This window comes from Anolis carolinensis, chromosome 1 (assembly GCF_035594765.1).
Source record: "Anolis carolinensis isolate JA03-04 chromosome 1, rAnoCar3.1.pri, whole genome shotgun sequence".
In the NCBI taxonomy this organism is placed as follows: Eukaryota; Metazoa; Chordata; class Lepidosauria; order Squamata; family Dactyloidae; genus Anolis; species Anolis carolinensis.
Window position 1 is genome coordinate 149,691,990 of NC_085841.1, and position 22,265 is coordinate 149,714,254.

Here is a 22,265-nt window from a genome sequence, read left to right on the forward strand (position 1 = left end):
ATGACTGCTACTTGATTCTAAAATCCATATTAAGATAATATGTTCATTAGACTGGCCAGAAGGGCACCAACATGATTGAGATTAGTTTGCAAGGATTCTGGGTGTGAAGTAAGAATAGAAATTACTACAATGATAAGGAACATGATGGACTGTCTATATCCTCCTGATGCCCATAAACTCTCACCATTGGTTGAGGCTGCTGGACGGTGGAGTACAGCAATATCTAATTCATTCACATCTAGAGGTCTTTGTAACTCATGTAACTCATGTCACTCATGAAGTATCAACCTCCCTTAATTTGACTCCAGTAAAGTCTTACTGGGAGCCCCTGGTGGCCCAGCAGGTTAAACCACTGAGCTGCTGAACTTGCTGACCAAAAGGTCAGTGGTTTGAATCTGGGAGTGGAGTGAGCTCCTACTGTCAGGCCCAGCTTCTGTCAACCTAGCAGTCTGAAAACATGCAAATGTGAGTAGATCAATAGGTACCACTCTGGCTGGAAGGTAATGGCACTCCATGTAGTCATGCCGGCCACATGCCCTTGGAGGCATCTACGGACAATGACAGCTCTTCAGCTTAGAAATGGAGATGAGCACCACCCCCCAGAGTCGGACATGACTAGACTTAATGTCGAGGGGAAACATTTATTTTTTACCTAAAGTCTTACTGTAGTGCTTTGTGTCATTGATTTCTTGGATAAGGAAGGAACAAATTGAATACAAGCACTATGGAAACTGTACTGGTGATTGATTGAAGAGAGTTGTGTGGTTTTGTGAGCCCTGATTGTCTTGGACCTTTTTTTTCTGTCTCCTCTTCCCAAAAAGGAATGAATTGCCTCTCCTGCAAAACTCTAAGCCTTGCAATTCACACCTTGAAATAATCTACAGAACTCCCTGCTTGGTTTAACATCAAAATTACCAGTTGTTTTTTTTTAAACCAAGAGTTAACTTTTGATCATTTAAGTTTTGTTTACATCCCTGTGGCCCCAAGAGGGTCCCAGGGACAGAATACAAGCCCCCTGAAGATGCCCTTCCTACATGTCAGCACTGGGCTGCATGTCTTTTCTAATATGGTTTTGTCTTAAAATGCTCAGTTTTGTTTGTATCTGGTGCCATGCTTACTTGTTGTTTTCTTTAGAGATCTGAGGTGTTCTGTTTTTTATTCTAGATATCTGGGTTTTTCAGGGGTAAAGACAGTGAGGCTTCCACAACCGGAGTCCAATCTGTGTGTCATGTTTGATGTATCTGCTGCGTAGACAAGTCTCTTTAATGTTGGTGGTTTAGCTGTATCTCCCAGCTAATAACCCTTAACAGCAGAAGTATTAATATTCACTAGTATGCATTGTTTTCCTATGCAAGATCCACTATCAGAACAAACAAATGCCTGTAGCCAGATACGGAATGATGATCACACATTAGACATGGCTGGGTTCATTCAACATGGCCAATACTATGAATATGGATGTGCCATATGCAGTGGCTGGAAAGTAATGTGCCATGCAATACTGCCCTCTTCATGCGGCAGGCAATGAATGAGAATGCAAGGATCCCTTATTTTGAATTCTGAAATCAAAAATATTCCAAAATTGTCCACATGGATGCCTGAGATAGTGGCACTTTTGCTCTCTGATAGTACAGTGTGCACTTCATTTCATGCACAAAATAATTACAAACGTTGTATAAAATTACCTCCAGGTTATGTGTATAAGGTGTAGGTGAAGCACCAATGGATTTCATGTTTAGACTTGGGTCTTATATCCAAGATATCTCATTATGTACATACATGCATTATGTATTATTTATTTATTTATATCCTGCTTTTCCCCCACGGATGGGACTCAAAGCGGTGAACCAATGATTAAAAAACAAAAATTAGATATTAAAAACACAACATCATTTCTCCAGTCCAACCAAGTACACAATAAACAAACACATTACCTAGCCACATTATATAAACCATATAAAATAAGAATAATAAATAACTACATTTATCATTATTATTAAACATCCCTGGGCCTTAGGCCACTCAGTTGCCCTTAAAATATTATACTAAAAATCATGAGCTCCCAATCTTTGGCTGCGTGAACGGAAATAGCTTTCAGTGATGAGTCTTGATAGTAATCACTGGCTGCCTAGTCATAGCTTATTATGGGTTATAGGTTTTTGGGGAAGGGCTGATACCACAGAAAGAAGCCAGAAAACAACAAAGTTCTGGAACTTTGGGGAGGAAGTTCCAGAACTCCAGGGCCATCAGTGAAAAGGCCCTCCCTCTTGTTCCCACCAGCTGTACTTGTGATGGTAGTGGGACCAAGAGAAGGGCTTCTCCTGATGTATATATATATGCATATATTCCCAAATCCAAAACATTTATTTATTTATTTATTGTTTCTAATCCCAAGCATTTCGGATAAGGGATATTCAGTCTGTATGTTTTTTTTAAAAAAAAATCCATTTATCAGTTGCTACTTGATGAAAGGTCTTGACAACTTTCATGTTTGGAAGTGCGTTTTCTCCGCATTCTTAAATAAATTTCGGCGTAACCCATATTGTATCTTCCTGTTTGAAGTAATGAAATAACCAATTTCCATGTATTCTCTCATATCCTTCTTATTAAGTGTGCAAGGTAATCCTTCTAATTAAGTACATGATCTGTGGCAACGATTTTTTTGTTTCATTTCATTTTAATGCATGCATGGCTTAAGTAAAATAATGTTGTTGATAATGACAGAAATATAGGTGTGCCGCATATATTTAAATAATCACAACTTTTTCAATGGATGACAAGTTCCAATTTATGTTTGCCTTTTTATTATCTTTATATTTGCCTTACAAATCTCCAGGCATACATCTTCTAAAATCACACATTTTAGATTTTATGGAATCAACCTTGTACTGTTAGAGGTTAAAAAATGGGAAGCTAATGGTTCATATACTAATGCAGTGAATTGCCTTATAGATCCTCCCTGTTATATTTTTGCCTCTGTCTATTTTATTGCTTACCAGTCGATTACCCTTCAGTTATGAGAGGGCATCTGGAACATAAACAAGTCTTTTAAAAATGTATCATAGGCATTTTGCATTGCATTTTGATATGCCAAGTCACTGCAGTGCAAGCTTACCTATTCTGTTATGGTGACAGCCTAAGGCAGGTTTTCCAAAGTTTATCTATGGCAATGCATAGAGTTCTGCCTCCCCCAGTGTGATTTTATATATTCTGTGTGACGAATAATCTAATGAAGGTATTCAAACCTTTCCATGTTGGAAAGATGATCTGAAGAGAGATTGTGAGCACATTTGGCTTCCTCATCAAGTGGAGAACATAGGGCTTTTCTAAGCTGGCCCAAAGAAGTGTGAATTCTCCCGATAGAGCTTGTGTGTTTCTGCCTGTTGTTGTTGCCTTTGTGGCCACTTGCTCCATACTCTATGGTCTATTTGTAGTGGTTTATTGGATCTGTGCTAAGTCAAGATCCCCTTACTCAAAATATATTTTGCAAAAATGGTAAATGACTGCCCTTGGATGTTTTTAACAAAGATCAAAAATCTTGTGTGTGCGTGCCTTTAGGCCGTCTTATGGATTTCACCAGCCCTGGATCTATTACAAATCCCCATATCTGAAAGGCAATGTTGTGAGAGGCACCTGAAAATCAAATTTTAATAAAATATACAGCATTCACAATTCATCTCAAACAGTACTGATTTGTTGGGTTTTGCCCCTGTTTAGTAACTGAACATTGTTAAAAGAAACTGAGAAAGCATACTAATTATTTTTAAATTAGTTTGAAGAAAGTGTATTGTTCTTGATGTGGTTTAGTGATGATTTCTGGCTACTCTGGTTCTCTTCAGTCACTGCGCAGATCTATAACTGATGAACAACAAACTGAAGAGAAACTTGATTTAAGGGCACATCTACTGCTCACTTATCTTGAAGAGTGAACAACTCGGCTCCATGGCAGGTAAACAAAACATGTAGTTGATCTGGGTTCATGCAATCCAAGGCCACATTAGGTGGCCTTGAACCACATTCACCACAGTTGCGTGTTGCTCCAAATTCAATCTGGGTATTCTCCCTGAGAATTCAGAGCAAACCATGACTTTGGGTCCATGTAAACAGTGAGGCCAGTTTTGAGACAGAACCATCAGCATGGCCACCCCATATTCTCCAGGCTCAGTCTGTCTGGGGACATGAGATGGCATTCACCAGGGATACCAGGGAGAATGGAGAAGGAAAGGGATAAAAGAAGGGTGATTCCCGCCCCACTCCTGGGTTGTTCTGGCACCCCAACCAATATCATGCCAGGTGATAAGCGATCCACGTGAGCCATGTTGCAGCCACTGGCTGCTGCTACAACAGAAATGGGAGGGTGGACAGTGAGTGTCATCCCATGTTCCTGAGCCACCTGAGCCTGGGGAATACAAGATGGTTATGTGAACAATTGAGGCTGGTACCATCTTGGCTTGGTACTGCTGGATTATTGGATGTTGCAGATGTAAATAAATAGAAGCTTTACCACAGTTTCTGAACCAAAGTTTACCCTACAGTGTAATAACGTGCCACCCAGGTTTGTGAAATAAGCAACAGTAACTTTACTTCAGTTCAATAGTTCAAACAGCAACAATATAGACAATCTAACTCCTTACAGAGATCAGAGGGAATAAACAGTCCTTTTAAAACAGTCTTTAAATATGCCTCATCGCCTTTAAAAAATTATCAGGCTTCAGAGGGTCTGCAGCCATTAATTCCATAGCTTTTACCTCTTCGTTCTTTGAGGTGAAAGTGCCCATTCAAACCGTTTCTCTCAGCAGCAAGCCAGAGACAGTAGCCAATCAGAATGTTGGCTCCTGGCATGCTTAGACAATCAGCTGCTGACACATGTCTTTCCAGTTAACCCATTACATCATGGTTCCTTTTACAAATCCCCACATGGATGACCATGACTCTTTCCCAATTCTGCAGCAGCTGGAGGGAAGGTGGTGGTCTAAACCATCCTGGGGCTGACCCAGCAATTGCTACTCCATAAATGGTCAGTGTAAGTCCACCCTAGATTTCTTGTGGCTGTTGTTACTGTGTGCCTTCAAGTTGTTTCCAAACAATGGCAACCCAAAGCTATCAATGGGTTTTAATTCACATGACTTGTGCAGCAGGGTTGTCTTTGGTTTCCTCTGAGGCCAAGGGAGTGTGATTTGAATCCTGTTATCCAGAGTGATCTACCACTCAAACCACCACACCATGCTTGCTTTCTTCAAGATAATTTACTATCTTAAAATATCATGATATCCTTGTGCTTGTTCTTTAACTTGAGGTGACAGAGATTTACAGGTGATCTTTCAATTGCGCCCAGGTATTTTTAAAGGGCCATTGGGATCTTTCCATTTTCACTGAGTCACTGAGTGTGCTGCATTTCATCAGAAGAGAACATTGTACAGATGACTGGGTCATCAATTTTAAGTCCAAGTCTTGTTAAAATCAGTTCAGCCGGAAAAAAATATTGTATTTTACAACAGACTTCTGATTGACTTGGCATATTATTACATCCAGACAATTCTGCAGTGTTTCTGTCTTCTTTCAGGTGATAAAATTTATGGAAAGGAAATACATATATTGGATTATGAGCATAGCTAGCCTCTAATTATACTGTATTGATATCTAAGTATTATTGCAGCAGATAATCACTTCTCTCTTCTCTCCTCCTTTCTGCCAACATCTATATATCGAACAGAAATAGACTGAATACATGTGTATGTATCTGCATTCATCTGTTTAAGGAATCTGTATGCAACAGCATATGGGCAGCTCTCTCTTATGTGATAAATTCATCTCAGTCATGAATTCCACTGAGAAAATATACATTTAACACATAGAACCAATGTGGTTAAGTGGCTTGAGCAATGGAATGGGTCTCTAGATAATAAGGTTTCAGTTCTTGCTCTATGATATAAACACACTGAATGACCTTGGGCAAGTCATACTCTTTTAGCCTCAGAGGAAGGCAATGGTAAATATCCTCTGAATAAAACTTGCTAAGAAAACCCAATGGTAGGGTTTCCATAAGTTGAACTGAAGGCACTTAACACCATCACCACAAGCAACACATTTAATGTATCATTTAAGGCTTTCGTTGCCAGAATCACTGGGGTGTTGTGTGGTTCCCGGGCAGTGCGGCTATGTTTTAACAGCATTTTTCCTGATAGTTCTCCTGTACCTGTGGCTAGCATCTTCAGAGGATCCTCTGAAGATGCTAGCCATAGATACAGGTGAAACGTCAGGATAAAATGCTGCTAGAACATGGCCATAAAGCATAGGAACCACACAACACCCCAACACATGTAATGCAAAAAAGCATAGTTGAGTTTACTGTACTGGTCAAAGCAAATGCTGGAAATCCTGTTTCATCAGAGTCATTAACTCAGAAGATGTTGCTGTTGTTATTGCGGTTGGTGTTATCATTTCTTCAAATCATTTCTGACTTATGGTGGCCGTAAGGGAAACCTATCACTGGGCTGCCTGAGATTCCCATGATTCCATTGCATTCAGTCATGGCATTTAAAGTGAAATCAAGCAGCATTAATTCTACAGTGTAGATGCTAAAGATAACATAGGAACCACCAAACGCAGCATTGCCCAAACACGAATCAAGAAACATGAAAGGCACTGCAGTAATTCAACCAGCCACAGCAGAGCACTTGATGAACCAACCTGGACACAGTATATTATTTGAGAACACAGAAATGCTGGACCACTCCAACAACCACCATGTCAGGCTACACAGAGAAGCCATTAAAATTCACAAGCATGTGGACAATTTCAACAGAAAGGAGGAAACAATGAAAATGAACAAAATATGACTACCAGTATTAAAAAAAAACTTTAAAATCAGAACAGTAAATAAGGAACAACACTCTGAAAACAGAGGAATTCCAGACATGAATCAATCAGTGGCAGCTAACACCTCTGAACAAAAGATCTCCCAGGCAGGAAGAAGCCAGGAAATGAATCTGGCAAGGCCATTAGTGCTAAACAATGTGATTAATTACAACATTCTCCCACCCTGAACCTTCCACAGATATATAAACCTTTCTTGCTTAGATTTTTTTCCAATATACCTCACAACTTCGGAGGATCCCTGCCATAGATGTGGGCAAAACATCAGGAGAGAATGCTTCTGGAACATGGCCATACAGCCTGGAAAACACACAACAACCTTAAAGATAACTGCTGCTACCAGAGAGCCATTTGCAGACCTAGGTGACAGGAGGGGATGTTGGGTTGAAATAAGGAGACTGCAAAAGGGTCTCTGGCAGAGATGTCTCCTCAAGCCCAGGCAAGCAAGGAAGGGTCAAATGCCTCCCTTCCAACCTCCTCCATTTGTTGAACCTTTCCTCCCATAACTGCTCTTGAGGAGGCTGCTGCTACCAGAGCCCCATTTGCAGTCTCCTTCTTGCAACCCAGCCCCCTGCTGCCTAAGGCTGCAAGAAAGGAAGGATCTAAGGGAGGGGCAATAATGGCAATGTTGGACTTTTCCTTCCCTGCCTGGGCTTGAGGTTGCTGCTGCCAGAATCTCATTTACTGGCCCAGGCGACGGGGAGGAAACTTCAAATAGGTCTCCAGCAGTAGAAGCCTCAAGAGCAGTTAAGGAAGGAAGAATCCAACATTGGGCAAAGAGATGCGGTGGTGCAGTGAGTTAAACCCTTTTACTGGCAGGACTGATGACTTGAAGGTTGAGTTGCTGACCTGAAAGTTTCTGGTTCAAATTCAATCTGGGGAGAGCGCGGATGAGCTCTCTCTATCAGCTCCAGCTCCATGCGGGGACACGAGGGAAGCCTCCTACAAGGATGATAAAACATCAAAACATCCAGACATCCTCTGGGCAACATCTTTGCAGACGACCAATACTCTCACATCAGAAGCGACCCCCCCCCCCCTCTTGAGGCAAAGAATGAAGCCCTGTTCACAGGCTTTTTTTATCATGTCAGAAGCGACTTGAGAGCATACTGCAAGTCACTTCTGGTGTGAGAGAATTGGTCGTCTACAGGGCTGTATTTGGGGTGAAGGAGGAGGGGAGGGTCGGCAGGAGAAGAAGAGAGAGTGTATGTATTATGCTTGCACGACCCCTTCCTCGACATCCATGCTGCGTCGACTCAGGCTTTCTGTGAAAGACTCCCATGGATTACTTTTTTTTCTTTCTTGCTGACAATGTATGGTCCACAGACCATTGGTTGGGAACCACTATTCTAGAAGAAAGGAACTTTTCCATATTGCCTGAACCTGTATCCCTTAACTAATTTAGTGGATGACTCAGACTAGGTAACTCAGCCACTCACAATTAATAATAGGTGATATCAATGCAGTCACAACAGTGAATCATAGCCTAGTGTTCCAGAAAACTGCTGAACCTTGAATATTTCCTGTAACAAAATTGGCTTTCATAAGTTTTTATATCCAATTTGCCAGACAATATGAATCTATTTTAGTTCTGTTTCTCTTAATAAGAAATAAGTGGTTAATTCTTAAAGTATAGTCATGTTGTGCTTTTTAAAAAGATTTTGCATCTTCCCTTCTCTGAAAATTTCAGAACTAGATACATAAGCCTATGATAACTGAAGTAATAATAATAATAATAATAATAATAATAATAATAATAATAATATTAATAATCTTTATTTATATACTGCCCTATCTCCCGGATAGGACTCAGGGCGGTTTACAGTCATAAAAGCAACACAAACATTACATAACAACGTAATACACATTATTAAACAAAGTAAAATAATACAATTATAACAATAAATCACACTTACAGTACGTAATGTTTCAGTGTATTTACACTGTAGAATTAATACATTTCAGCTGACATTGCTCAATATTATGAAATCATAGGCTTAGTAGTTTGAAACCCTCTGTTTCAAGCTCTGGCCAGGCCCAGATTTCTTCTTTTTCTGTGAAAAGCAAATTTTGTAGTAGTAGGAGGTCCATATTTGGCTGAATCCGAAAGGTTTGTTCTAATAGGCATGGTGTTCAGAAATGTAGCAGTGAAGTATTTGTTGAGCTATCATTCAGGCTTTTTCCATTTGAGAATTGACATTTGAGAAAGGCCACAAGAACTGCACACACTCAAGCCACATAATCCTCTGAAAGCCTTTGTTATTGATGTGGCTTAGATTAGAAAAGATTTAAAAGATGCAGGCAGGAAAGTCCAAAGAAATGGACAATTTATCTAGAGCACAGTGGCAACTCAAAACAATTCAGAGCAAGAAGGATAAAACCACAAACAACAGGAGAATATAGTGTCATAGTTACAGTTGACCCTCCATATCTATGGATTTAACTTTTATAGATTTTATTACTCTAGGTCTTTCAATGCAGCTGTTATGGTTAGCCTCCAGTAGATGTTGAGTATAGAGTCACATCGAAGGACTGAAGAGATTTCTAGATAGATGCTCACTATTTTTTTAAATATTTATTTTATATTTGCAGGTTTTTAGTGCTTCTAATCCTAGTAAATGTGAATGGCTAGCTGTAGAATATTGAACACAATTGAATTGTAAAAATACATCAGTAGCAAAGGTGTAGCACCCATCAATTAAAAGCCCCTCCTGCAGAAAAAAAAATCACACAACGATTGATGATGTCAAAATTTGGTAAATTCTTGTTACTGCAATTTTGATTTGCAGGTCAACATTTGGAGCTAACTTTTAGATTGCATTAGCCATATGGTTTGTGCAAGCTAAACATCACTATGGTTACTGGAAAACATGTAAAGAGGAATCTGTGTGTAGAAGTAAAAAGAATATAAGTTGGTGAAAGATTTCCAAAGCATTATTTGCTGTTCGCTTATGCTTCAGTTAAGATGTTACAAAGTCAATTTGGTTTAGGGTGTCTTTAACTATAACCCAAGAACTCTCTAACTTTATTTTACTCCTGCCATGATTTATATGCCATTCCTTTTCTTTACCTCACCTTGTTTTTCCTTATTAGTATTTCCAGAAAGAGTACTGATGATAACATCGCCATTGCTTCTTTCTGTCTGCAGGTGCCCCATCATTTTTTGAACTTGCGGGTGGCTGTCCTTATCTAGAAAAATAATTTCAACCCTATTTTCTATGCCATACCAATATGCTTGTAGATAGACTCTTCTACAACAAGAAATGCTTCTGGAACTGGCACATGCTTTAAGAAGAGACTTTGTATCAGTTTTGGTGAGTATTGAAATGTTATTAACCTAATTACCAAATTTGGTCATTCACTTGCCTTTAGAAAAGGAAAATGAAAAGGATGTTGATATTTTTTTTCCTGTGGACTATAAAGTCCTGAACCTACTGTGGAAACAGGAAACCATGAGTAGGCATGAGCTCTTCTGCTAGAAGTTAACATAGAGTCACACTAGAGGACCTGGACAATTCCCATAGAGGCTAGAAACGATTCCTGATACATGTCTGTGCTGGTACAATGTGATGGTGATAACGCATGTCCATGGCTCAACATGTGGTGTATATATCACATGGCTTGCTGACTTATGATGTCCCTTGAATTTTTCTTAGACAAGGCATACTCTAAGGTAGTTTACCAGTTCCTTCCTCTGAGTGATATGGATGGTTTGCTATTCAAGTACTAATCAATCCTTAGTTTCCAAGATCAGATGAAATCTGATACCTTTAAATATTTGACTGCATTAGGGTTGGTCTTTTTTTTAAAAAAATTGACACAATTCTGGGATAAACTGAAGAATCTTAGAATTTTGTTTTTTTTAATAAAAATAACTTTATTTTTATATCCCGCCACCATATCCCCGAAGGGACTCGGGCCGGCTTACGTGGGGACCAAGCCCAGCATAAACAAAGATTACAGGCTAAGACACAATTAAAAACATAATAACATCTAATTTTGTTCCTGGGTTATAAGAGCAATTTCCTACTTGGTTTTATCATAAAAACATGGGGAAAGTTTATTAGACTGCAAAAAATGTTTTTGAACATACTTTCATTAAGGAAAATTATAAACTTTTAGGTTTTAGGTAATAGAAGTACAGAAAACAAAAAATAAGTTTCTGGAGTATAACAACTACATTCAAAGTAAGTACTGCACAATTAAACAAATAACACTTTCAAACCAGTAACAGAACATTTTTCAAATGTTGTTACATAGTGTTATGAGCAGCCTACCTGAAAAATGCTTTAATTCTCAGAAGAATGAACAGTAATTTAAATATGATTCAACTACAGGACAAGCTTAATGAATTAAGTATCTTTTCCCAATTCTGGGATGAATGGGGTGATGAAGTGAGAGAGCTGTAAACCAGGCTGTGTTTTATTCAAGATTGTGAAGTCTGATTTAATAAACTCTGTAAGTACTGTAATTTAATTTTATCTTGCTGAAAATGTTTTAGCGCTGTACGTGACATTTTTATTTCATCCTTGTATTTTTTAATAAAACGTCTCACAGTAAGTAAAGATCAAAAGTAATTGCAGTGAGAACAAGAATGGACTGAATTACCTTAGTATATCTTTGATTGCTTTTTAGGCGCAGTGGAATATTATGTGCCTTGCAAGCAGGCCACAGACCTTGCAGTGTTCAAAATGGTGTATGGTGAATTTTTCCACAGACTGGGACAAGATGAAGAGCTTGTCAACTTGAATGTAGGTGGCTTCAAGCAGTCCATTGGCCAAAGTACCTTACTCAGATTTCCCCATACAAGACTTGGGAAGTTGCTCAAATGCCATTCGGAAGAAGCTATTCTGGAACTTTGTGATGATTACAGCGTTGCAGACAAAGAATATTATTTTGACCGAAATCCTTCTTTGTTCCGATATGTGCTGAATTTCTATTACACGGGTAAGCTCCACGTTATGGAAGAGCTTTGTGTGTTCTCCTTTTGTCAGGAAATTGAGTACTGGGGGATCAATGAACTCTTCATTGATTCCTGCTGCAGCAACAGGTACCAAGAAAAGAAGGAAGAGAGCCCAGATAAAGACTGGGAGAATAAAAGCAATGCAGGAAGCCTGGACTCTTCTGAAGAAGAGTCATCCATATTTGAGAAGGAGCTTGAGAAGTTTGATAAACAGTGTTTTGGGGACTTGCGCAAGAAAATATGGGTTACCATGGAGAATCCTGCATCTTGTTTGTCAGCCAAACTGATTGCTGTTTCTTCTTTGAGCGTGGTCCTTGCATCTATTGTGACCATGTGTATCCACAGTATGCCGGAATTCCAAAAACTGGATGCCAAAGAAAGAGAGATTGAAAATCCTATTCTGGAAGTTGTGGAGATCATATGCATCGTCTGGTTCACCTCAGAGCTGATGATCAGGTCGGCTGCTGCACCAAGTCAAAAAAAGTTCTGGAAGAACCCTCTAAACATTATCGACTTTGTCTCCATCATTCCTTTCTATGCCACTTTGGCTGTGCACACAAAGGAGGAAGAGAGTGAAGACATCGAAAACATGGGGAAGGTGGTTCAGATCCTACGGTTAATGAGGATATTTCGTATATTGAAGCTCGCAAGGCACTCAGTTGGACTTCGCTCTTTGGGTGCAACGTTAAGGCACAGCTACCATGAGGTTGGACTTCTGCTTTTGTTCCTGGCTGTCGGGATTTCTATTTTTTCTGTTTTGGTCTACTCGGTGGAAAAAGATGATGACACATCGGAGTTGCAGAGCATCCCAATCTGCTGGTGGTGGGCCACAATCAGCATGACTACTGTTGGCTATGGGGACACCTTCCCTGTCACTTTTATGGGAAAGATTATTGGCACAACCTGCATTATCTGTGGAATCCTGGTGGTATCACTTCCCATCACCATCATTTTCAACAAATTTTCAAAATACTACCAGAAGCAGAAGGATATGGACGTGGACCCTTGCAATGATGACCCCAAGGAGAAGACCAATGAGCTCCCTTATTTTAACATTAGGGATATTTATGCAAAAAAGATGCACTCCTTTATTTCTAGCCTTTCTTCTGTAGGAATTGTAGCCAACGATCAAGATTCAACAGATGCCTCCAGTATCCAAGATCTTGATGATGTTTATAACGCAACATCTTTCCAGAATGGTACAGGAAAATGAGTTGAATCTCTTTCTTTACTATTTCCTTCTAATATTAGCACAGCTTTGATAAAGAGCACTTAATTCTCAGGGTATTTAACTCTCTGCCATATTAGGGCATTCTTTGCTCTAATGATGTAGCACATTCTTTACTGTTTAGATGAGGCTTAAGGATAGAAAGGCTGCATGTGGTGGTTTAGTTTTTTCATGATGTAGGAAAAGAATATTGTGCATTTATTTCTTCAGCCAGAACTGATAACTTTTTAAAGAATGTGTTGCTTGAACTGATTGCTTCTCAAGAAATGGTGAATTGTTAGCACCTAGGAAGTGTACCACAAAAGGTGATATTCTTGTGTGCAAATATTGCTGAAGACAACACAAACACATATGAAATGAACTAGTATTCACAATGATGCAAAAATATTTCTAAATCAAAGCAGGGAGTTCTTAGCATCTGATGTTAATATTCAATGCATTCTGAAGCTAGAGATAGCTTTGCATGCATTTGCATTCTTCAGCTACAGTCCTTCTAGGCTTTACTTGGTGTGATGGAGGGTTCAGGTTTTTAATGAAAGCAGCAAAAGACAAAATACAAAATGTAGGGCAGTCAATCTGGTGCCTTCTAGTTTTGTGGGGACTACAGGTCTCATACTCCTTCACTTTTCCGCAAATTGATTAGAAGGATATAACTAAATTATCTTGAAAGGAGAAGTTGCATGTTTCTGTTGTAGAGTCCTGGTTATTATTGGACTTGCCTATCAAGGAGACTTTGGCATTACTACTTCATGGGCCAGCCAAAAATCAAAGCCTGATAATATTACTTTTTTTGACTACATAGTGGAGGGGATTCTGGGAGTTGTGGTTCTTTCAGATTATGACTTTTCCAGGCTCTGCTTTATTGCTGCCTTCATTAATATCTGAAGCTATGCACCACAGACCAGTCTGGTATTTTTATTATTTGCAGAAAAAGCACTCAGTCAAGCAGTCAATTCATCCTTCCATCCCATTGTCTTAATTGACAAAGCAGGAAGGAATCCAAAAGCTATAAGTCTTGGACACTGACACAAAATTCATTGGTCATCCCATACGAATCTCATGATCAGAAAATAAGGACACATTCGCACTGCACAATTATGCTGCTCTGTTTCTATTTTAGCTCCCATGGATGCATCTTATGGAATCCTGGGATTTGCAGTTTGGCGCCAGAGGCACCAGAAAGGGGCATTCTGGCCGAGAATTCTAAAAGCCTCTCTGTAAATTGCAAATCCCAAGATCTCATAGGTATTTAAAATGAAATCATAATACTTTAACCATGCAGTGTGAAAGATCCCAAAGAGCACCTTATAATAGTGCAAATGATTCAAGGTGACTTCAATAAGCCCAGCAGTATCTATCTATAGAGCCGTTGTGGTTTTCCTGTGTGTCTCATAAGATGGAAACAATACTTGAATATGTTGAAAAAATGTTCCTTACACATCAGGAAACCCTGATTAGTAGAACTCTGGACCAAAAAGAGCCTTTAACCATTTGGGACTTGTTCTGGATGTTTTTGTGTGCAAAAATATATTGTGCACAAAATAAGTCCCTAAGAATTGAATTTTCTGAGCAAAACTGATTTCTGTTCAGAAATATCAGACTGTTACTTTCTGTACAGAAAAAAGTGCTAGGGAGATAATGTACAAACACAAATAATTTTCTATGACATAATTGTGTGTAGTTTTCAAGATTTTCTTGCAACTAAAATTACTAGTTCCTCTCAAGAATGAAATTAGCAATGAATCCCTATGACATTTTGATCAAATCCATCCTTGCATGTATTTTCATGAATATCTATTTCAAATGTTTAGCTGTCTTCCCAATCCTTGGTGAGGCAACAAGGATTGCTCTTGTATTTAGACTCAGGTTTCTATCCTTAGTGTACTTCCTTTGTTTTGGTGATAATGACAGTATACATGACATGGGAAATGAAGCATTAGTTCTGTTCTCAATGGGTGCTGTTCAAGGGAGTTATCACAGCTTGCTATAAATGGAGTTGCAGCGTTATCCTCTCTGTCCATGATATTATAAACAAGAATTCCAATGGCTTCTGATTTCCGTCACCCAGCCACCCACAAAAACATTGAACAGGAATTATTGTAAACACCTGCAGGATGCTACATTACTGTATAAAGTTGAGCATCCTATATGTACAGCAAGAGATTTCATAGCAGCAGATTTGGCTAATGTGCACCATTTTTGGTCTTCATGGCAGAATGGCAGGTCCTAATTCTTCCATTTAAGGCAGTTGAACCACCAACTGATATGTAGAAGCTTAACAACCCTTTGGCAGTCACTCTGTGCACCAGTGTAGTGATATTTAAAACATACAGACATCCCCCTAAAAGCACAAAACTGGACTTTAACAGCATATGCAAAAACAATACACTTGCTTATTGCAAAATACAAATATGCAAGGGCAGAAGGAAATTTTGCATTACTTGTTGGGTGTTTCAAGCAACATCGGATAATTGAGAAAAGATTACGGGTTGCAAAATTGTTGTCATTGTAGTCAAGCACAGAATCTAGAAACCTTCAATATAGCTTTGCTGCAATGATTCTAGTTTTGTGACTAAGCTTTTCTACTCAATACTCTGCAGAGATACAGAACAAAAGCCTCAGAAACACAGCTGCTAATGAGAGACAAGCATGGGTCTCTCTGATCCAAATCCAAGGAAAAATATTATTCTTTACAAATGGGACTGTGGGCCCTTCCACACAAGCACAAAATGCATCTGGAAACAGAATAAAATGTGTCTATACTAAGTTGCCCCTGGTGGTGGCACAGTGTGTTAAAGCGCTGAACTGCTGAACTTGCAGATCGAAAGGTCCCAGGTTCAAATCCCGGGAGCAGAATGAGCACCTGCTGTTAGCCCCAGCTCCTGCCAACCTAGCAGTTCGAAAACATGCCAATGTGAGTAGATCAATAGGTACCGCTCCGGCGGGAAGGTAACGGCACTCCATGCAGTCATGTCGGCCACATGACCTTGGAAGTGTCTACGGACAACACTGGCTCTTCAGCTTAGAAATGGAGATGAGCACCAACCCCCAGAGTTGGTCACAACTGGACTTAACGTCAGGGGAAAACCTTTACCTTTACCATACTAAGTTGCCTCCATGGCAGGAGACTAGCCAGACAGCCCAACTGTGCTGGATATCATCCCTTGCGTTTCTGCAGGGTCTATACTTCTTGATTCTGAGTTATTCAGGAAACAAAGGAACCTGGGAGCAGTAAGCCCTCTCCTCTTTCCAAAGCTGCTTTGCACATTGAATGATGAAGAATGAGGAAGTAAAAAGCAGGCAGCACTTGCAAAGGATGCTTTTCTGTTGGGGTGGAGGGAATGTAATGCTGAGGAGCAGGAAGGCACTGCCATTCCACTTCCTTGAGTTGCTTGAGCTTGTGTGGGGTGGCTAAGGAAATAAAATATTGGATCCCACATGGGGATCCAAGATAGCAGTCTCTATTGCTGAAACACCAGGAAGGGTCAGGATCTTCCTAGATGGTTCGGAACTCTCCTCATGTTTTTTCTAATGTCGTGTCAAGATAGATAAATTGACATAGCGTGGGTTAAATCACATTAAATTGTGTGCATTGTGTGGATGCACTTGGCTAATGCAATTTCTACTCAGCATTAAATGGCAATGTATGCACAGCCTTTATTTTCCTGTGTTTTACAGATGTTTTGTAGTGAGATCTTTAAAGAAAGTTACTAATGAAATTTGCCAGTGATGATTGGAGGCCTTCCCTATACTCTCAAGTTGTACTTGGGTTTACCAGCTGCATAAATGTTGACAAGCCATGTTTTTGGTTAGTTTTTGATCTTGTGGAAAACAAAATATGAGATTTTCAGAAAGCTTGCCTTTTTTTTCTGTGGGAGTGGACTGATGTGACAATGAAGGTCAGTGTTTCCTTCCTAAGTTGCTTAGCGTTCAAATCTTCCTGGCAGCTACTTTGGAAAAGGTCTCAAAATGGGATCCCCAACTAATGCATTGGCAGGTAGGCGTAGTGGCTACAATGATGAATTTAGCCAGGCAGACCCAGATTGAAATGGCCATAGAACCAAAAAGTTGCCTTAGCATAACTAACATTTCTGCATCTAACCTATTTGCAAAGTTGTTATAATGATTCACTGGAGGGAATTAGGAAGAAACATATACATGCCCTGATTTCCCTAGAAAAAAGACAGGATAAAGATGGAAGATAAATTATATTTCTTTCTTAGTCTGACTAGATTGATAATGCCAAGTAACTAATGTTGGAACTTTTTACTGAATCTATGCAGTTTTCATATGTGAATTGTCCTTTATAAAAAAAAAATCATGTATCCAATCCCGGACATATCTTAGCATCTTCACTTGATGTCTCTATAATTTAGTTAGTTTGGTTTCTGCCCAGTCTGTCATTGGCTACCTACAGTAGACAATGGACAAAGTCTAGTGTACTAGTGGTGGTATTAGGGAATCAAATCAAAACCAGTGAACCAGATTAAAAAGGATGGGCAGTTTATTTCCATGAAGGGAGATATTGGAGCATGGCATCACTGCAGAGATAGCAAAGCTCATCTAGCCTTTTCATGTTGAGTTTTGAATGCTCCAGGCTGCGATAACTGCAGAAGCATCAGTTTTCCGATTATCAGCTGGAATGTTCTTAAAAGCTTTGACAGGCGATCTTTGGAATTTGAGATTGTGATTATTTTAACTTCTAGGCAGGAGCGTGTGTATTTGTGTGTGTCTGTGTGTATGCGCAGATATAACACTCAGGTGTCGCGGTATCATTCAACCTCCTTTGTAGTTTTGCATTTTGTTAGGCAATTCCCATTTTCAGTGCCATCGCTGGATATGTAACCCAGAAGTGGAACAATATTGCTCTCCAGAGACTTCATTTTAATTGGACTTGATGGATTCATTTATAAAGTGTTCAGAGCAGGCCTATTTGTCTCAGCAATCCCCAATCATACACTTGAGTGATATCAATCCATGGTAAAGCTCTTGTATCAGATTTTGTTGCCTTAAAAGGAATAAGCCACTTATTATCCATTACCTATACAATTCATGATAAAATGTTTCATTGATGAAAGTGGTCAAAGTGCTGTGACGTGAACTAGCATGTTCTGAAACATGTTGCTTTGGAAAGCTGGCTCAAAGGGATATTATTTGTGTTTTTATTTAAGATTCACAACTCACAGATAAGGAGCCCCCAGTGGCGCAGTGGGTTAAACCCTTGTGCGGGCAGGATTGATGACTTGAAGGTTGAATTGCTGACTTGAAGGTTGCTGGTTCGAATCCAACTTGGGGAGAGTGTGGATGAGCTCCCTCTGTCAGCTCCAACTCCATGTGGGGACATAAGAGAAGCCTCCTAGGTGTCCCCTGGGCAATGTCCCTGCAGACGACCAATTCCCTCACACCAGACTTGCAGTTTCTCAAGTCGCTCCTGACACACAACAAAAAAATCTCACAGATATTATTGATTGCTCCCAAAGACTTTTCTGGTTAACTCACAACTTAGATTTCCAAATAGCTTCTCCCTGATACTGAGGCTCCTTAACCTCCATTTCAATGAATACTCCTTCATATCATTTGCCTTCTCTCAGTACCAAAGCTAGGGCTGTGTTAATACTGAAGAGAGTCCAGTTTCATAATACGAAATAGTGGCCAGGGCTTATTACAGAGAGTGAGGGAGCTGCCTTGGGCACCGGTTACCAGCAACCTTGGAATCACCTACCTCCGGCCCAGAGTGACAACCTGGGTGGGCTGCCATCTCACCTAGTTGTCTTCTCCTGAAGAGCTTCCAGCCTGAGCCAGTCTTGCAGGCATTCTGCAGGCATCATACTTGCTATGTCAAGTTTTGTTGACATTGGGCATGTTGGCATTTTCGTTATTGCTTCATTACATTATTAGCTTGGTTGGATGACAAGTGAGTTCCAGACAGGATACTGAGCAAGTGACTAATAACTGCAATACTGGGAGGACAAGGCTTTTACATGGTACATGAATTGTCTTGCACCCCCTCCTCTGTATCTCTCTGTTAGGATCGCTCCAACCTATTAATGTTTATTATCATTCCCCCACTTCATAGATAAACTCTGTATTTTAAAGCAGGTCATATAAATAACATAAAGGCAAAGATGCATAAAGAAGGGAGGAAGTAGAAGGAAAGATGAGTGTGTTAATGGTTCTTCCATTTTCCTCCTGCTATATCAGTTGCTCTTGCTGCTTGCATTCTTCCTGGATAGAAATGGTGCAGTTTCCCAGTTTGAAACAGTGGTCAAAACTAATGTTTCTCATGTTGGTTGATGGGGCAGAGGGGCTGGCTTTTTTCCTGATGTACAAGGAGAGATATGATGTTGGTACCTATTGACCACAGATGTATATTTCTTTCCTGGAAATTTGTCACAAAGCAAATACTGGTGTCTTGTTGACTTGGTAGTGATCCACAGAGCTCAAGTTGAGTAGCACTAGTATAAAAAATACTGTCTGTCTCATTCACTATTCCAGTATGATGTTTGCATATTTTTGTTGTGTGTCGTAATTTTGAGGGCTGGTGATAAATGTTGGATTTCATGGTGAACCAGGTGAATCAAGGCCTCGGTGTCCAAATTTGCTTATGTCATTCTCCTTTGTGTGTGCTAAATTTAAATTGGACTGACAGATTCTCTTAACTGGATGCAAGGAATGCATCATCTAGTCTTTTGCCCGCAGCAAGAAAAAGTTTTGGCTCAGCCCTGGCATGAGTCAATCATGTATCCTACTCATTTGAAACCACAACTTTGATTTGCAATTAATAGCCACTTCAGAACTTAACAGTAATGTTAATAGAGTACTTGAATGTGTTTAAGCTATTGGGACTTTTCTGCTGGTATAAATACCCCAAAGGCACCAGGTCTAGTCTGATTTTGAAAGCTAAGTATGGTCAATCTAGTTAGTACTTGAATGGGAGACTGTCAAAGAGTAGCACAAGTTGTACAGGCTGTATTTCAGAGGCAGGAATTGGCAAAACCACTTCTGAGTACAGTATTCCTTTCCAAAGAAAACACTGTGAATTTCATACGATTGTCACAGGTCTATAGGCAACGTGAAGGCATACACACATCAGAGCCTTTTCGTTCCCAGACACACAGCGAGATAGCAGGCATTTCTTCCAGCCAGAATTATGTAAACCCCAGGAGTAAAGGCCTCGCTTCTTTGGAAACAATTCTTCCTTTTACTTTTCAGTAAAAGGTCATTTCCCCTATTTTTGAAGTCCCCTTCAGCATTCTCCTTCGTTTATTCTTCCCGATGAATCCTGAAGGTTTCTGGTAATGTGGAAAATAAGATATTGGTGCCAATAGAGCAAACTGGTCTGAATTAAGCTGACATCTCATTTCTTTTTTCAACTAGAGTATGCAGTGTTGTGGTGTCATAAACTCCAGTGGCGTGTGTGTATGTATGCATTGAATTTGCATGTGTTTATGTATATGTATATCAGGGTTGGGCAATATATGGCTCCTACCTAACTGTGGCCCCAAATGCATCTAGATCCCCACCCCCCAAAAAATGAGGAATTATCATTCCTAGAACCTTCCAAGATAGTGATTCTTCTATTAAGAAAAAAATAGACTGTATGCGCTGAGTCTCTTCATCCCTTTCTCCCTTCTTCTATCTCCCTAGGTTAGAATCAGAAGCAAACTGACAATTTGTCCCGATTTTGGAAAACTGTTAGGATATTGCTAGATTCCAGGGGGGAAAATGGCCACTCCTGGCCCTAGACCTGCTTCTATACATACGTGATGGATAGATGTGCAAGACAGAGATTTTTAATCAACATAATGGGAAAAAATCCTCTTCATCCTCTTCCTCTTTTAGGAAAAAAGGCTTGGCAGCAGTGGCAGCCAATGTGGACAGTGGATCCGTTCATATTGGACCCAGTCCTACTGTTCACACTGGGCTAAAGCTGCAAAGTTGCTCCAGAGTTTCAGCCAAACTCTGGGGCATCCCTTGATTTTTCTTAACATGGCGCTCAACAGGGTTAACTTGGCTTATCCTGTGATAAACACCGGAAGGGAAGTATGCCATGAAGACAGTCAGGAGTGACTGCACAATAAGTGTGGGCTATTCTCCTAACCTAAACTCCAGGTCCAAGAATATCTTGTTCATCTTGATGTGTTCTAGAAGGACATCTCATGCAGCTATAATAGCCATTGGTATCAAATTGAAGGAAGGTCTAAGGCTGGAAAATTGTAGCTACTTACTTAAAAGAAGGCCAGTTGAATCCAGTGGCCCATACATAGATAGGTTGGTACTAGTCATGAAGCAATTTGCTTCTCCTTGTTGGAGTAATTGCTGCCCCAAACTAGCTCAGTGTGGCACAATCTGAACCTCAGTTACACATTTTCTCTTCACAGTATCCATTTGAGGAGGGATAGATTAGGAGCCCTTTCCCACTGCAGTTAGAGCTCCCTGATTCTTCTTTAACTGCCTCAGTCCTACAGAAGCCTGGCCTTTATTGTCTGTTGATACTTCTCTGACAGAGAACTACAAATTATTGGATTCCATAGTGGTATCAGTGCTGTAATTCTGTAGTAAGAAAGACACATAAGAGAGTTACTGTTCAAAGGATAGTTCCTGGATTCCATGGCCAAACACATATTTGAATTAGAAATATAAAGGTCTGGAAAAATAAAGGGAAACTAGTTTCTAGAAATGTTGTATCTCTACTTTGAGTTCAGTCCTACTGTGTTGTTCTCAATGATACATAGTACAGGCAGTCTCTGTTACAAACCTCCAACTTACAAATGACTCCTAGTTATGAATAGGGGTGAGACAACAAGAAGTGAGAGAAATTTCCCCATCGGAAGGGAAATTCACCCCTTAAAGTGTTATCATTGAGAAAAGGGGTCTCAACAGAAACTTTATCACAAATCTTTATTTTTACAAGTATTTTTTTTCAAAATCCAATGGTCAGGGACAGAAAGTGAGGTGACATCTTCTGAACTGGGGGGGGGGGGGGCGCACAGGCAGCAAAATAAACACCACATGGGTATTATCCCTTCCTTATGCTGTCCAAAGGATGTGTGTGTGTGTGTGTGTGTGTGTGTGTGTGTGTGTGTGTGTGTGTGTGTGTGTCTGTCTGTCTGTCTGTCTGTCTGTCTGTCTGTCTATCTATCTATCTATCTATCTATCTATCTATCTATCTATCTATTTATTTATCTATCTGAATTT

At 39.9% G+C, this 22,265-nt stretch overlaps 1 protein-coding gene across 6 annotated transcripts in view; it reads left to right on the plus strand.

Annotated features, from left to right (window-relative positions):
* Positions 1-22,265, plus strand: part of kcns3 (potassium voltage-gated channel modifier subfamily S member 3) — a 76,860-nt gene that overhangs the window by 27,350 nt on the left and 27,245 nt on the right. For 3 of the 6 annotated variants that reach the window (XM_062983979.1, XM_008117237.3, XM_062983983.1), the window contains exons 2-3: positions 10,025-10,190; positions 11,512-13,038. In XM_062983979.1, the coding sequence (XP_062840049.1) occupies positions 11,568-13,038 (1,471 nt within the window). In that variant the 5' untranslated portion in view covers positions 10,025-10,190; positions 11,512-11,567. Of the gene's footprint in view, positions 1-3,839; positions 3,950-10,024; positions 10,191-11,213; positions 11,335-11,511; positions 13,039-22,265 lie in introns of all 6 variants that reach the window. The other 3 variants (XM_062983972.1, XM_062983976.1, XM_062983987.1) reach the window with 2 other exon arrangements.